This window comes from Salminus brasiliensis, chromosome 2, assembly GCF_030463535.1.
Source record: "Salminus brasiliensis chromosome 2, fSalBra1.hap2, whole genome shotgun sequence".
Lineage (NCBI taxonomy): Eukaryota > Metazoa > Chordata > Actinopteri > Characiformes > Bryconidae > Salminus > Salminus brasiliensis.
The window spans coordinates 44919929-44938212 of record NC_132879.1 but is presented as its reverse complement, the minus strand read 5'-3'; the positions used below and the strand labels follow the sequence as shown (position 1 = coordinate 44938212).

The 18284-nt window shown below is 39.5% G+C and overlaps 1 protein-coding gene across 3 annotated transcripts in view; it reads right to left on the bottom strand.

The window, feature by feature from the left end:
• chchd3a (coiled-coil-helix-coiled-coil-helix domain containing 3a) overlaps nucleotides 1–18284 on the bottom strand; it is a 103295-nt gene that overhangs the window by 26173 nt on the left and 58838 nt on the right. For 2 of the 3 annotated variants that reach the window (XM_072673906.1, XM_072673908.1), the window contains exons 5-6: nucleotides 5403–5417; nucleotides 2526–2609 (exon numbers count right to left, since the gene is read on the bottom strand). In XM_072673906.1, the coding sequence (XP_072530007.1) occupies nucleotides 2526–2609; nucleotides 5403–5417 (99 nt within the window). The remainder of the gene's footprint in view (nucleotides 1–2525; nucleotides 2610–5402; nucleotides 5418–18284) is intronic. The other variant, XM_072673907.1, reaches the window with a different exon arrangement.

Sequence of the window (18284 nt, the reverse complement as noted above, 5' to 3'; positions counted from 1 at the left end):
GCTCTAAAAATGTCTTCCAATATCGTAATATATATTTTTTTTTATCATATCGCCCACCTCTAAGGGAAACCCAATATAATGAGAAATTGAATTTCCTCCAATAAGAAGGAAGATATTTCTAGTTATTTTAACAAGGAGCTTACTTTTTTGTCAAGTTTTATCAAGAATGTTAGTTATGTCAGAGGTCATCATGTAATTTTGGTTAATCAAGCATATTCCTAGTCTGTCCAGTTAGATAATTAACCTTACCTGGACATGGGTTACGCTACATAAACTGTAATGTCAAAGAAGATTCACCACCACAATCTTTTTTTAGTCATGGCTTAAGCTTAATCCAAGTTATGGAAAAGTGAATATAAAGTTCCATTTAGGTTAAAATGCTGTTCAGCCAGACAGCTACCTATGCAGTCAGTGCAGCGCATTAGCTACCGAGAAATACTGAGAGTGTAGAGTTGACTGGCATTCTAAAGCACCCAGTTACTGCCTATATAAACATTATATTTTGCCTGCTTTGTTGGCATGTTAAATGCTGCAATGAGGCAGAGGGTATTTTAAACAAAGGCTGACCTAAAGAGATGCAGGACACTGAGTACTTAGGAATGAGACAAAGAACCCTGCTTTCGGAGAGAAAAACTGCTACCTCAGCACTTCCTTTAGCAGGCAACACACAACCGGCATCAGACCCCATTTAAAATAGGTCGAATGAGACCAACCCACACTGCCTCTTGGGAACACGCAGTCATGTAGCGCAGCGTGTGTGTGTCACTTTAAGGACGAATGGTCGAAGGTGAGGGGCTGTGAGCCCCTCTCCCCATGTGGCCCAGCAGGGAGAGAGGAACCAGAGGAGGGGGATCTGAGTAGAAGCAGCAGGAGGGCGTCAGTTTAAGGACAAAATGAATACATGCCTGCCTGGAGGCCTTACCCTGGCCACTGTACCAAAGGACAGTCTGTCTCATCCTGGCTACTGTACAGAAAGGACGTTTGTGTGTGAGTGTGTGGCCTATACCAAGTCTGTTTAGACTAACACCCACACAAACATGTCAGACCTTTCTGACCCCCACCCTACACTACCAAAGCAAAGTTTGACCCCCACCCTACAAGAACCTACAATAACACTTAAGGGCACTTAAGTACTACCATTACACTAAAAGGCAGTGTGCCTCCCCAATGCAGCCCCAAACCTTTTTACTACCACTTATACCATTCAGCCTTTTTAATGGATTATCCATAGAGCCTAGAGTATGTGATACACCCTTTAACTCAGGGTGTTTATGCCTAACAGTCGAATGTGAGGAATGAGAAGCTAGTCTTCCAGCAAAGAGGGTGTGAATAAGTGCTGTATTTACACTACAGTTCAATAGAATCAAAGCAAGCATTGATTTGAAGTTGCAAACACAGCCATCAGTCAGCTGTTACGTCCATAAAGAAAATTTTCACTTCAATGATTGATTGGGAAATTATTATTATTATTTACAGCACAGAAATAGATTTTTGCTTTTATTATGTTTTTATCCTCGTGCTTTTGAATTACACGGAATGGAAACGCTTACTGTAGTTATCATTTAATATTGATAGAGAGTAGTTGAATTTTGATTTATTTGTATTTGTTTATATGTACAAGCAAGCTGGTAGGATGGAAGCTAGCATGTGCTTCCTCCACCTCGTCTTTTCAAACTGCCGTTAACGCTGCTAGCCTCGTTAATATCACTGGGCAGCTGAACATGCTTGAAGGGGAAAATCAACTGAGGGAGGGCCATCCAACCCAACCAGAGAGTTATGGCAACTGTATTCTCCTGGACTCCCACCCATAGGCAGCTGTGGCATTAGCAGGGACCAAAATCTCAAACTCCGAACAACAGGGCCAACAACTGAACAGGAGAGAATCATATTTAAGATTCTGTATGATTACATTTTTAAAATCGATCAAGAATTGCTTTCTATCAGCACACATGCTTAACCTGGTATTAAGACTAGGTGGATGGTGTATTGTGGTGGATAACAACATCGCCTAACCCACAGCACACTAAGGTTCCAGAGAGTCCCAGGCTGGGCAAGCATCCCAGGCTACACCAAAGGCACAACTCCTAATGTCACATTCACTTACCTGTGTAACATAATTTAAAAGGACTTCAAATGCTTTAAATGTAAATGGTCTCAAATTATACCCCCCACAATCAACAGTGCAAACTTCAGTAATTTCTAGTTTCATAAAACTGGTATTATGGTAAGATATTTAAATCTGTTAATTATTGAATTTAGAAATGTTATCAAATATTCATGATCAGCTTTGTGACTAATTATTTCATTTAACACCTTTACTCAGTTCATCAAATCTTCATGAGAATTCACCAAGAGCAAAAACGAAGAATCAGTTAACCCACTGCTGCAGACATGTAGACGTGTAACCTTTGTCCTGTAGTGTCGGCCCGACTGTGAGTAGGGCAGGGGTGTCTGGGAGGCATGAATATTGTACTGAAAAGTAGTACTTTGAGGTTGATACTGTGTGTTGGTGCTGTGGGCCATACCCTCTGCTCCAGCTTGGCTACTTGTTCTTTGTAGAAGGCATCCTGCTTTCTCAGCTCTCGGTCTCTCTCCTCCAACTGCTTAGCCTGCAAAGAAAACAGACAAAGAAAAAGAAATAAGCAAAACTATTAGCAAAAAGAAACAATACACACAAGAGTCAAGTTTAAAGCTGCTCTGTTCTGTGTATCTCCTTATGGGGGGGAGGGGGGGTTGGATAAAAGAGCAGCCGCAAACTACACAATGTTGTGCTGTCATAATGAAATACATATGGATAAGGATGCCCTCAGTCTCTTCCAAGGGCATCAGTTCATGACAGGCCTCTATCAGTGTGTCATCAGAACTCACTGTGAGTGTGGGTGCATGCATGTGTGCACACACAGCATTGAAAAGGCTGAAGGAAGAAGGATAACATCAGCAGGGGGACAAAGGCGAATCTTTCCAGGCCTTATTTACGGCTCTCTGCTATCTCCCCTCTCTCTCCTATTGCCCCCTCTCTGTCTCTCTCTTTCTCTCTGTCTCCCTCTCCTGACCTTCAGCATGTGACTTTTGTTCATGCAAGCTATGCCCAGTGTAGGCTGTTACCTTTAGGCAACTAAACTGCAGCAAACTGTGTCTCAAAGCTGGAGTAAATCTAATCTTAAGACAATAAGCTGCTTGATCTTCACTAGTAAAGGAATAAGAAGACCAGAGGACAACCGCTTATTTAGTTTAATAATGTATGTAATAATGTATGTAAAGGATGTACAGATCAGACATTTCACAATCAAGGTTGGGTAGGTTTGGGCACCCCATTCAAATGACCGACATTTTAGAGCACTATTACTATTTACCGCCTGAATACTATTTACTGTCTGAAACAGATGACCGGTTTCGGGTAAGGTGCTATTACTTTTGCACACGTCACTTTACTACTTTTGTAATTTGTAACAAGTAAACAAATAAACATTTTTATGTACAAAATCTGAATCCCAAACTTTTATACAAGATGTGCATTTCAGCCACTGGCTGATCATTGTGACTTATTAAGATGAGCAAAATATGCTATTATTACACAATAAAATTGAAATTGAAAACAAATAAAAAAAAAACTAAAACAAAAACAACAACAAACAAATTTAAAAACAAAACCAATCACTGTGCACATGTTTGGTGTGAACATCGCTTCCAATTACAATCCTTGCCAATCATCCACTCCTATTAATGTGGGCCTACAGCAGGAGTGTTATTATAAAGGCTAAAATCATTATGTGAAGAGATGTCCCAACCCAATCCAGTCCATCATGATGAGTGATCCAGACATACAGTACTTGGTAAACATTAGTACACACTTAGTTGAATGTGTGCTGCTCATCTTAAAAACATTTGATTCCAATGCAAGGGTGGCCATATTTTTGTCTTCAAAAAAAGAGGACACTGGGGACACAAGGGTGTCAACATGCTAACTACGGTGGATAGCAGTCTGTCCCCAGTGTTCTCCAATTTGGAAAACAAGAATATTGTCCAGGTGAACTTAATACCAGGTGAACTTAAGGAAGACATCCCTAGACATGGGCATGTAAAATGGGAGTACATGGCAGTTGTCAAAACCATGTGGGAAATAAACTACTACTACTTCTAATTTCACTTGAATGATCGTCTTGAATTATCAAATCTAAACTGCTTACAGTCTCCCGGAGCTAAACAGTTTTGCTGAAAACTGTTGTTTACAAGAAGTGAGACGGTCACACTGGGGATGAATTTTAATGATGGGTGTAAACAGAATCCATTCAAAGTAGATCCAGGTTCTATCCTGTTACAAAAAGCATATAAAATACCACTGTATACCAAAACACAAACAGATTTGCACCTGCTATAAACATGCTTTTGTGGTGATCAGCTTACATTCAGATTTGTCTGCATGAAAAGCCAGGTGTAAACACCCCCCAAAGACGCATTGTGATCAGTTTACGATCAGATATCACAAACCACATTAAGCAGTGGTCAGAGACCAATCTCGTATACATTTAATACGTAATATATGTAAACAGGATGCCTCTTCCACAATCAGTTTCAGTCAGGCAAGCGGATATACAGCTGTTGAAAAAACGAGTAAAAAGTACTCGGAACTTGGCATCACTATTGCTCTGTGTATGTGTGTGCGCGCGTGTGTGTTTGCGCACTACTTGAGTAGTGTGTCACATTTTTGGAAACAGCCATGACGGGATTGTGAGAACCATCTATTGTTCCACCGTGTTGCAGAACCTCCAGCGTTACTCTAAACTGTTCACAGTATCCTGGAGCTAAACAATTTTGCTATAAAACTGTTGTTTACAGGAAGTGAGACAGACATGATGTACACATTAGTGTGTGTTTTTTTTTTTGTTTTTTTTTACAATGGAATGTAAAATCAGCTCTAATCTAGACATTAAATTCATGTTAATGCCAGGTGTAAACAAGCCCAAAATTATTTGTTTTGCATTTTGAAATAAATGAGATATTAAACATAATATAAAAGATATTTTACATTTTAATATTGTAACCTTTCAGTCCAAATTTATAGAAAAAGTCTATATAAATAGTCTAATAAAAATGTGACTTTGGCAATAACCCACAGCACCACCACAGCATCATTTATATACTGGCAGCACATAATACATGGCAGTATTGTCTGAAAAACACATGATTGACTGCTAGCAATCAATACTCAGAATGTTAGGTACTCGTATCTGATTGCAGCGCAAAAAAACGGACCAGGACATCCCTAATTTTCCACAATAGTGTGCATGTGACATGCAGGACAAACACAAAATACAGAGTGAAGTTGATAAATGGGAACAGGGGGGGGGGAGGAAAAGTTCTGAAAAAGTGTAAAGTCATAAAGGCTTCATGTTGTGCCTTACCTTACGCTCCATCCCCTGCAGCAAGGGAGGCAGAGAGAGTGAGAGAGGAGGAGAGAGAGAAATGGAAAGAGAGAGAGTGAGAAAATATAAAAAGGACAGATTTGACAAAGAAACACTTTAAATTACATTTCCAGGCTTTAGTGCTAAAAGGTCGAGAGCATTCACTGTTTGCTCTTGCAAACACACACGTACAAGCACTGCAGCAGAAAGCAGCAGTCTATTAGACGAGGCCAAGTGAATGCCGCAGCCTTGCTGTTCCATCATCACACGCATTGATGAAGGTGGAGAAAAAAAAAAGAACAGAAAAATGTGCTTATGAAAGAAAAATCTAATCTAAATCCAATCCCAGCTGAGTGATAGGCATCAGGTTGAGATACTGGCCTCAATGAGAGATGCGCTCAGCGCATAGTGATGAAAATCACACACACACACACACACACACACACACACGTAAGAAGCAATGCATGAACAATGAGAAGCACTTCAATTTTAAACAGAAACACATGCGTTCACAGATTTCTGCATGACACACTCCTCCAACTAGCATTAGTCATTAATGTACATTTAGGCAAACAATTATTAACAACTAAACAAAATTCTCACAATATCACTATTAATCATCCCATGTGAGAACTCCCATCGTCACATGACCTTTTACCAACCTATTCTCAGTAAAATTGGTGTTGGGGAATTATGTTAATGTTAACTGAGGAAAATCTGTTAAGGGGAAACTTTTGGATTCATGTGTGGTTCCTAACAGGTACTGATTTAAAGTACTCAACAACACAAGCTCGCTTAATCACAAAAATACTGCCATCCACGCGCTTCTAACCTACTACCATAAACCGCTACTGATAGCAGTGTCTGCTATAAAAATGTAAACACACCACTGACAGATATATGTGTGCTTAGTATACAATCCATCCATATGCTCCGGTGAAAGCCTGGCTGACCTTACAAGTAAGTTCTGGGCAACCAATATAGATGTGAAGTGGACAAAAGCTGGTGGTGTTTGATATAAACATGGCAGTTACTAGCTATGACAACACACAGCTGAAGTGAAGGCAGCGTGAGCTCAAGGCGATGCAGACCTTGGGAAGCCTTGGGAAATGCAGTACAGGAGGAAGAATGCAACTACTCTTTTAAGGTGGCGAGAGAACTGAAGCCAGGTATCTAATGCCAGGCTACAGAACTGAACAGCAGCAGTATAAGCTTTGAATACAAATTCAAAGTGATCCAAATTGTTGACCAAAATCAGACCCATGCTTAGTTTTTCCATCTTAGAAATCGTAAGCATTGTTTCAGGTGTGAGACAGAGGCTGTTGTTAACCTCCATCAACACAGCAGGAACTAAACAGGTAGACAAGGTCTAAACCTCTGTAGTTTCAAAAGGCGGTTGAACAAACCTTTTACTATATAGTTACAACTGGAAACATGCAGCCGTTTAATGCAAGCAAACGTAAACCATCTCCTTTTTAAAAAGTATGATTAAATACATATAGAAATAAATAGGACAGCTGACAACATGAAATGAGCACATGAGCATCTTTGAACTATTTTGTATCCAGCTAATGATCTTTTTCATTTTGGATTAATCTATTGATTATCTCCTCCATTGATCTGCTTATTGCTTGTCCTGTAAAACTCAAAATAGTGAAAAATTAATGGCATTCTCTGTTCGGTTTGCCAGCAAGTTAAAAGCATGTTCAGAACAGCAGCCATCCACAATCGGACAAGCTGACGTTTAGCCATAGGAAAGTTTTAGCAATGAAATCACATGATAGTCTTTATTTGCTGTCATGCAAATGCCCCCTCACGCCACAAAAAATGGCGTGTTTGTTGTGGTCATTTTGGCCAACTGCACTTTTGTTGGAAACTATCTGTAGCACTAGGTTTCAAAGTGAGGTTAATACAGTAGTAAGAGTCGAAGTAAGCGAGACACTTTATTCTTTAGTGGAAACACTGGTTTCAGTGGGTAAATTTCCACCCATCATGGAGATCCTTAAACAAGAGACAAACAGGACTGTATTGTTGTTTGTTCACACATCTACTATTCAAAAGCAGTCACTAAAGTGAAAAATCTTCTGGTCATCTCATGCCTATAAGGACAGCCAGTTCTGTATCTGGTCAGTCAAGGAAACCGAAGTATATAGGCTTGTACTATCTAATAACTGTGGCAACAAATGAAGTTGTTTGTTTTAGTCCCAGTTATTAGACAGTACAAGCCTATGTACTTTGGTATATATACTTCTGAGTTCCAGAGAAAATATGAAAGTACAAAACACTGTAAAAACACTGAATGGCCCCGTCAAGCGAGCCCAGTCCTCCAGCAGACCACGACTGACCTCTGTTCTCAACCGTCACACACATGCGGGTATGCACGCTCCCAGAAAAACACAACATAAAGCTCAAACGCTCGGTCTGGGAGCCCATTACAGGCCTCTGCGTGGGAGAGGAGCAGTTTTAGTAATCAGTCAATGCAAGGCTTCAGCTGTGCCGCTAGTATGAAAAGAAAGGCTGCCTCTATAATTGACCTTCATCTTGACTCAACAACACACACCCATACTCACGGAGCAGCTGCATTCACAGTCCAAAAGATAAACACTGTGAAAGCGTGACCGATGCAACAATTAAAAAACAGGGAGGCGCCGACATCAATGTGCGACCAGGGATTTTCTCCTGCGCGCTCTTTTTCCAGCGAGCTACCACAATGGATCAGAGGGGGCATATGGCAGTGCCGCCGTCGCTCGGTCACACGAGGTGTCAGGATTACTTCCATCTGATTAAACCCATTCAACCCCACCTAGATCATCTAATCACATTACAACTTCAACAAAAGACTGCGATTCACACCACCGATGCCACGCCATTGTGCCCCCTAATGAAGAACAGGGATGGAAATTAATCAAAAGAAAGTCAACTACAAATGCACAAAACGAGAGAGGTGGAGGGGATGGATGAATGATGAAGACAACAATGGAGGAAATTCATCATAAAAAGCTGCCACCACTCAAGAGGCATGTGGTTTAAATCAGAGGCCGGAAAGAAGAAAAGAAAAGAAGAGGCAAGAAAAGGACCTGTCCAGCCCATTAGTTTACTTCTACTTTGACAAGATCTTATGAAACTGGGAACAACATCAAACTACTGTATGTACTAGAGGTGACTAGCAGGAACAGAGATGTGAAAACTGACATACACCAACTTTATTGCTGTCACTGCCTTCAGTAATGATAATAAACCTTATTGATGGCAATGATAATATCTTAAATGCTACAGATCTGCCAAAAAGGGGCAACCAAAACAAACAAAGTGTAGGAAGGTTGTTACTGTGTGTATATGTGTGTACATGTATGTCATATTCCAGCAAGACATCTGCATAATCGTAATTCTGACAAGCCATTTATTACTGTTGCTTTACATTCAATTTTATTTGGTACATTGTCTGCAATTACAGTTTACTAAAAAATATCCACAATTATGTCTTTAGAAATACAAATTATGTTCACACTCACATATCCATAAATTCATGTTTACTTAGTTTTGATGCATTATATAAATTCAAAATATGTGCAAAATATTGTTTAATATACCTATAATTTGGTTTTTACTAAGATTAAATTACTTCTAAAACACTTTTGAAATATATTAATGTGAGTGAACAGCAGATATGTTTAATTGGACTTTGGTCTGTTGGACTCAATTTGTGCAGTACTTAATTTGGCTGATCTGACATCACCTACCTAAATTCCACTAAATAAATCCAGCAGTTCAACTACTGGATATATATCAACTATAACTGGAATTTCCTATTTTGACCTAAATGGTTACAGGAGGCAAAATGTAACTGTGGTACTGTATCAAGATGACATTTCAGCATAATGTTACAAGTTAATGCACAGCAAATTTACTTTTTCTTTCTTTAAAATGATATTTTATAACATTTTATATCAGTCACATCAAGTGAATACATGAATCAGAGTCATGAAGTATCACCACTTTATTAGTAAAGCTGTTTTTGCATATTGGAGGGTTGTAAAAATTATAATTTTAACGCTCTGCCAAACATTCTGAGATCTGACAAGCTCTCCCAGTTCAGGCTACAGCTTGCAATCCTCAGAGCATTTAAATGCTTATTAAATGTCTTAATACAGGCTTATTCTATGGCATATCTTTAGCAGATATTTATAAACAGTAGACAGGGCATTTAAGGATATACAGTCATCGCAATATGACTAGCTAAAAATGCTGTATGGATCTATAAAGCTGATATTTCACAGTTGATACCTGAAATTAGAATTTCCACTAGGAAAAACTGCATTCCAGAGATCATGAATTTGAGTTACAACAGGTAGCAATTCAGGCTAAAACTGCTGGTCATGTTTGGTTAACACATGAATTTGTGAGATCTAGTGAAAGAATGAGCATGGATGCGGTCAACGTTTATGCAAACAAATGAGCCAAGGTCACTTTTCCACTCATAAAATATACAGCTCAGCAAGAGCACTGCGGACATACAAAGAACACGGTCACTAACTATGCCAGTGTTTGTATTACATAACGTGCAATTGCCAATGTGCTCACCTGTAACATCTACACTTGTTGCCTTCTCCAAGCTGAAAGGCATTTGAGACAACTATCCAGCTTATTTAATAGCAGGGGAAACACAGAACATGTGAGAAACAAGCATCCACTTGTTTGCATTCACATTAGTCTTGTAGCTTTAGTGCAAAACTACAGAACACCTTCAGTCAGTCAACATTTAATTGGATCTATTTTTTTGGTAAGAAATGAAAAAGTGCTTATTTTGAAAGTCAAAGATGCTCAAAATAAATAATATATTAATGCTCAAAGGTTCAAATACACCAAGTGTTCCTAACTTTTCGAAATGCCACAGATGGACCAAACTTCCAGCAAGCCATTTGCTAAACTTTGTGAAAGATATAACGCGTCAGGAACTTTCATTTAATTATGAGCAGCACAAGCTCTTCCCACACAATCTCCGAGCACTCGAAGAGAGATGACTCCTGCATCAGAGTTACAGACCCTATGGTCAAATTAAACGGATCGTTTAGGAGGAAGAGTGTCTTACGGAATATCAATTAGCCGCAGTTGAATAATTAAGAGAGTTTTTAATTAGCTGAGCACTGCAGTTTGAACATGTGGATGGTGGAGGGAGGTAAGCGGCAAATACGTGCTGTGTCAGGGACAGGAGCGTAGCCTTTATTCCCCATGCTCCTCTGCTCTCCTTCACTCGTTCATCACTTCCTTTGCCTTTCCATGTTCAGTGCTTCGCATCTTGTATTCTGTCGCTCTAAGCTTCTAGGCAATATAACAAGTGTGGACAACTAAACTGAGATCTGTGTTGGGGATTGCTGGAGAGAGCTGACAAAGAAATTAAAAGCAGCACACAATACATGCATCAGGTAATGATCACTACTGCAGGATAGATTACCTGGACCAAGTTCTCCTAATATAATCCAACTGTAGGAAATTATTTTAAGCAAATGAATGCAGCTAATCTTTAATCAACTTTTGTTTGGTAATGCATTTTCTTTTCATGACAATGTAAATCAATGTAACTGGAATACTGGTATTTTGTCCCCATCATGATGAGACAGATACTGACCTCGACCTACTCTACATAAGCAAATACACATATTCAAGACGGCTCATTTTGTATACTGAAGCACAAAAAACTCAAACAAAATCTAAAAAAACAGCAACATTACAGGAGAAAATAAAAATTGTATTTGTAAAACTACATTATCAATTATTAATTTTTTGTTCCATTCATCTACAGAAAGAATAGCCAGATTCAATTATGTCAAAAAGTGAAAATGTAAATACAAGGGTTTTGCCTACAGGCAACTGTTTCCTGTAGCATGCCTCTGACGTCATGCCTCATTCTACCCATACTAAGAAATTTGGGTCTTTGGTTGAATTTATCTAAGTTGCTGATAAAATGTTCCAACTCCAATACATTTGCTTGTGTGCATTCTTCTCACAAATGCTAGTCAAGCCTCTGAATTATGAAGTTCTAATTCAAAATGTGAACGTAGCTATGATCAGGTTAAAACCTTGCTCATTCAAAAGATATGTCTTGAAAATCTAACTTCTAAAGTACAACACAAATGCTTTAATATGCTTAAATTTACTCAGGAAACCGAGAAGTGAAACGAGCACTTAGTGCGCTTAATTGAGCATTTCTATAGCTTCTAACAGAGCACCTCGACCGGCTAACGAGCTACTGCTGTACAAAGCCCAATGCTTGCGTGTTCTTAAACCAATAAAGAACTTGGGCGCTTTGTCCTACTCCAGCAGCACAAAAAATACGAACCACAAAGAAGAGAATGAAAGGAATAACCATGAGAACATGCAGACCTTTGCAAAAAAGAATGTCATTTTTTGGTCTCTTATACTTTAAAAAACGGTTTGGTGCATCTAGAAAACGTTCAAAACACACCTACAATTGATTACATATGATTTTAGGACTGCACCAGAATTCTGAATGTACAGAATATACACAGGACAATTTAATAAAGTTTAGAAAATGTTTGTTTGAAACATTGTAAGATGTGCTCTTCAAGAGAATGTCAGGTCTTCTGGGCATGAGTTGAAGCACAGTTGGGTCATGCAACAAGACAATGATTTAAAGCAAGTGTCCCTTACAATAGTAATTTGAGGAAAAAAAAAAAAAGGAAAAGAAATGTAAAATAGTCCCGACCTAAATCCTACTGAAACGAGCTGAGGCAGTTCTGTAAGGAGTTGTAGGATGAAAGTAAGACCACGGCATTATAAACACTATAGAAAGCATTTGTTTGCTGTTATAGCAGTTATTGTGTGTGTGTGGGGGGGGGGGGGTTGCTGAATATCTTTTCTTAATAAATACATAAAACAAGTGTCACATGGTTGTTTTTTGTTCCCTCAGAGTCCTCTTTATGGACAAACAGAGGGCCATCTCTTTTTGCATGGCACTGCATACTGAATGCAATCTGATATGTAGACAAATCATAACATTTACTTCCAGTCCTGATTTCTAGAGCCTTATTTATCCAACAAGCAGCTTTAGATTTGGGAGAAACCAAATAATTGCAATATTGTGGTATTCTTGCACATACTCAATTTATCATCCTCTAAAATGTCTTCGATATACAGGAATAAACAAACAAAACTAGGAAACTAACAGCCAATGATAAATAGAGCTTGGCACTTTTTCTGCATCATAAGCCTAAAGGTTTATGATGAAATAATGTGCAAGCACCCCAAACATAGGCTTATGCTTTCTTAACCAGATATGTAAATGTTTACAATCTACAAATTAACTGTAGTGTGCTATATGCATCAAAAAGACAACAAATGTAAGCAGTGTAATTAAAGTGTAAGGTATTATGGGCATCATAAACTCTATGTGTTCAAACTTCACTGTCCGATATTAAGCTCAGATAGCCCCCTTTGAAACACATTTCTGCACAAACAGAAGACAATTAAAGACAATTAAAACAAATTCAACACATCTTAATTGCCTTTCAATAACAAATCCCTGATGGCTAAAGCAATACAAGGTCAAAGCTACTCTGGGGTCACACATTCATCATGGCAACAGAGTTACTATAACAATCTCAAAATGAGCAAGAACGCTCCTGTCCAGCAGGAACAGGGCAAAAGCCAGGGGTCAGGTCATGGCCACTCTCTGCAATGATCAAAAAGGAGGAGAAGCAAGAATGAACAAGTACATTAATGTGCAGTATATGTGAGTGTGTGAGGGCAGAATGTCTAGAAGTCCAGAAAAGATTAATATGGATGGAACATGGATACAGTCTATCTATATAAGACAACTCTCTCTCGGTATCGGAAGGTCAAACATAAAAAAATATCTAAATATTGATATATACGTATGGGGGATGGGGTATACCAATAAATAAAGCATTTTAACATGACGAGAAGCAAAACAAAACAAATGGCCAAACTCCAGCTAATATTTCTTTGGTTAAAGCCCAACTGGTAAAACAGAAAACTATATTGTCCGTGGCATAGCAGAATACTAGGAGTTGGGTACATGAAGTGATAAACCCTGAACCTCAACCACTTTTGTGTCACCCTTTAAAAGCAAAAACTACACATTCCAAAGACCCCAACAATGTTGGGCACTGCATTACCAACAATTACATACACCCAGCACACTAGAGAAAGTCTTTTGTGGCAAAAAAATAATAATAATAAAAAAAAAATAATAATAATTAAAAAAAATATATATAATTATAATTATATCTATATATATTAAAGCAAGACTATAAACAGGCTAAAAGCAAATGCTAGGCTGACTGGAGAAGCACCACTGTAGACCTCTGTGATGAAAGAATGAAGAGCTGAATGGCTACAGTCTCTTTATCTACCTAACCACACACCGCACAGAGGGGGCACAGAGAGGACACCAAGAAGACAGCTACACTATCCGGTAAGACTGAACATGTTCAGTTATTTTGTAACATTGTTATAGTATGGTAGGCAATGCGGTTTTAAGCCATTGTGGTGACGTAAACCAGCCAATTAAAGCAAATACGAGTTGTTTTTTTCCCAGCCAGTCCAACATAAAAAAGGAATATCAGTTTCATTCCAAGTCATATACAAAAAACAACTCAATTAATGCATGTAATGGCACCTTGTGCACTTGGGTGAAAGTAAAACTTAATATATTAATAATATATCCACTTATGATCAAGTATATGCATTTAAAAACATGTTTACATGTTGTGTGAATATGTTTTGCATGTAGATTGTATCTGGTTGCACTTTGTTGGGATTCTACTGATTTCATTCAAATATGGTCCTAGTTTTACCAGATTCAATACCAACGCATGCAGGGTTCACGTTTTATTTTAGGTTACAAACCCCTCACTTGTTACAAATTATAAGCAAGTTAGCATCATCTGCACCAGTGGAGAACCAGGCTGTCGGTACCTGCTGGAGTTTTTGCAGCACCACCACAAGGTCTTTTTTATGTTGGTTTGTTCAAAATTTCATTTTTAAAAAAACATAAAATTAAACTCTCATTTCGCAAAGCTTGGGGAAAACAATCTATACATTAACATGCATATCCTACAAAAACGTGATCAATGCATCATATACGGAAATCAGTGATGCAGGGACCACTTTTGCTCTCATGAGGCGCATTTCTAACTGGCAAAATACCAGCAAAGCAGAACCCATTTTTAGTACTTATAATAGAAATCCCACAGGAAGTAGTTTGGACATAGTACAGAGACAGTCCTTCACCTCCAGAACTCTCCACTGGCTCAAAGGTGCCTGTGAAGTCAGGACATTACCCAACAGCCTGTGCTGCTATGACAGAAAGGGTCACCGGGTAATTGAGAGGGATGCTGCGCAGAGGTCGAAGGTCAGCCTTGTTTGGGGGGGACGTGTCCTCCACATGAGGAAAAATAATGAACCGTCCTCTCCGAGTGGCTTCATTTTCTGTGAGTACAGATCAAATTAGCAGTGATCCATAAAGCCTGTCCTTTATTATTAAAGGGCCAGATACGGAGCAGTCCCAATCAAACCTGCAGCCTTCTGGCCAAGACCCTCCAATCCACTGCTGCCCACTACCCTGACACAAGAATCGATACAGTGCCCTGGAACGTGCACACACATCCTTGGTGTTCTGTCCAACTGTCAGTCGCAATCTTTGTTCCACTCAAAAGGACAAAGACAGCATATGAGCAGTGCTCAGGAATAAAAGCATAATTAAATAGGCTTTCAAAGAGTTTTCTAAAGGGGATGTCTATTCGAATTTATTATCCTCTGTTGTCTATATGACTCATAAGTCATGACAATCTGCAGATATAGAAAACGGTCAGTCATCTTAATTTCATAAGAATGGTTGGGGCCAATCTTATTTCCAGTCAAACGTTAGAGGAACCCAGAACAATAAACAAAAACTATGCAGATGCAGATGCATGACCTTGAGACACACACTGACTGATGAAGTTTGTTGGGCCCCAAGTGGTCCAGCAAAAAAAGGTGCCATCACTGTGACCAGAGGATTGTTAGTTAGAATCCCGGTCATGATGTTGGCCATCGGCAGTCAGTGGCCCCGAGAGATCAAAATTAGTCTTGCTCTCTCCAGGGAGAGAAGATGGCACATTTCTCCCCACATCACTTCAGTGCAGAACTGGTAGACAGTGACGTCTACTAGCCAATGCATTAGAGCCGGGTACACGACTCCGTCCTCTGAGCATGTTGGTTGACCAGTGACGTTGCAATGAGCGATGCATGAGATGAGGGAAGAATATGTATGGGTTGGGCAACTGGCGATTCAAATTAGGGAGAAAATGGGTAAAATCCAAGGAAAAGAAAAGGAAGTGGGATTAGACATTGTTTATAGTATATAAATTCCCAAATTAGCCCAAATAGCAATACAATCTGCTAGTGTATTTACTCAACCTTCTAATTAACACACACAAAATGAATCACGTTACAAAAACTGTGCTCTCCTCCCCGTATGAGCTAGCACACTCTCTTTCAGATGCATTCTTTCCCAGTAATCCCCATATGAATGTAGCTACTTACACAAGAGCTGATGTTACATATTTTCGAATTAAGCAGTATTTGCCACAACGATAACAGTATAACTTACCAGCAAATCCTGAATGCAAATGGAAAATCATCTGTTAAAGGGCTAAAGCTGAAGATGATGGCTCCAACAACGGCATAATCATCCAAAACATTAAAACCATTACATGCTACTACCTGAACTGGACCATATACCTGAAGAGACACAAACTATAGCTTTTGGAATGGTCCTCACAGTCTTCCCACCTAAATATCATGCAACTCATTATTATTATATTTTTAATAGAACTTGAGCCAAGCAGAAGTGAAAGTCCAGTATGGGGCCACAGGTAAGGCACTGTAATTGCAATTCAATATGGAAAAGGGCAGCCAAGTTGTCTGACCTTCTCTGCACATAGTGGTGTTCCATTACTGACAAAGGGTCAAACTGCCAGGTGAACAGCACATAACATACATGACATGCCCTAGAAGAGCCAACTATTGTATTGGCTTTTTATGTGCCTATATTGCAGGGTGCAGTCCTGTGAGTGGCCAGCAGGGGAGCTCTCCATCATAAAAGAGCCTGAAAAAGAATGACCCAGGAGAGATGTTTAGGGCTCCTTCCCTTTTGACAACCTGGGAAAAACATCCTGCTCAGACCTACCAGGTCCTTTCAGTACCGCTCTGTTAGCTTGCTAGCTTCCAAAGATGTTACAGCTTACAATTCTCATAAATCTTTTGGGAAAGAAGGGGGGAAAGTGTCTTTTTGTTTTGACTTTGCCCTTTTCTCCTACTTTGTGATAGGAAGTGTCATATTTGTCATATTTCATTGATTAACAATAAGCTTTTATTTGTCCATCCAACTAAATGGCGCTGTTACGGCCTGACCCTAAGAGGGGCACATGAGGGCACGTGTGGTGAATTCCCTCAAGCACAATTACAGATCAAGGTATTCTGAAGGAATTAGTCATAATTAGGGGCAACTGGTCATGACGGAAGGATTGGTCAAATATTTAGGTTAAGGTAAACAGTCTGCCACACACAGGCGCCACCCAACCATGAAAGCTGTTATGGTAAATGGATAAGTTTATCAAATCTGTACTTGTCTTGGTGTGTAGATGAAAACTGTTATGAAAGACACTGGACATCCATCTCATGCTAAAGCATGACAAATCTATTTCATGTCCCTGTACTGAACATTTTCTGTGTCTACTTAATGTTGAAGATGCCACAAAGCAGCCACTGGTGAACCAATAGGGAGACTGAAGGTCTGAGGGTCCTATCAGTCACCCGCCAACACTACAGCTTTAACCTGATAAGCATTCTGATCAGGGAGATTGATAGATTGACTGATTGGCAGCCCGAGGTATTAACTAACTGATGAAGTACTTCATGGTTCAACTTTATCTCTGCTGGGGACACAGGGGAGAAACCCAAAGGGAAATCAAATCATCTGTCACTTTCACAGACAGGAGCCTCACAGAGGAGGAGCAGGCCATCCATTACCAATGAGAAAGATCAGAACAAAAACACCTCCGAACCAGATCAACACATCTAAAAAAAAAAAGAGAGTGAGAAGATACAATAAATATGGCATTAGCACTCCTCCCATCACACAATGCTACCAGTGCTGGAAGGGTGAAGGCTAGTGAAGCCAGTCACCGCATCTTTTCACACTGCCACTAATACAACAGCATTGAATAGCTGAACAAGCTCGGAGGAAAACGCTAACTGGCAGCTCTGTTACACAGGCTAACAGACACAGAGGTAGAGGAAGGGCTTTCCTACTCTTCCAGGGAGAGACACATCAATAATGCGCTATCAGACTCCCAGCCATGGATGGTTAAAGCATCAATATAGATCAAATCTGTGATCTCCCAATGCCAGGGCCGACACTATGATGGCTGTGCCACCCGGGAGCCCTCTACCCACCATGTTTTTTTAAATGGCTATTTCGAGCAAGTTGGTACATAAAAAGTAGAGTTTATCCTCTAAAGTGAAATATTCGAGAGGATCCATGAAGGATAAAAATGCGATCCACGGCAGAGTGCTTGGAGTCCATGGAGTCCATGGACACTGCATCGTTCCATAGGACATAATGCTTTTTTGAGTGAAATAAGTTCAGCTGTCAGAATCCAGCCCTAGGGGTATAATGAAGCACTCAAATCCAGAATTGATTTAACTCACAACACTGAGTTCATGATTTGATATTCTCCTGTTATTTCACACAAAATTTAATAAGGAAAAATAGTGTATCCGGCTGTTGCGTAATCTACTAATGAAATCTGTGAGGTGGAAGGAGTGCATATATTACAATTAGGAGAAAGCCTATTC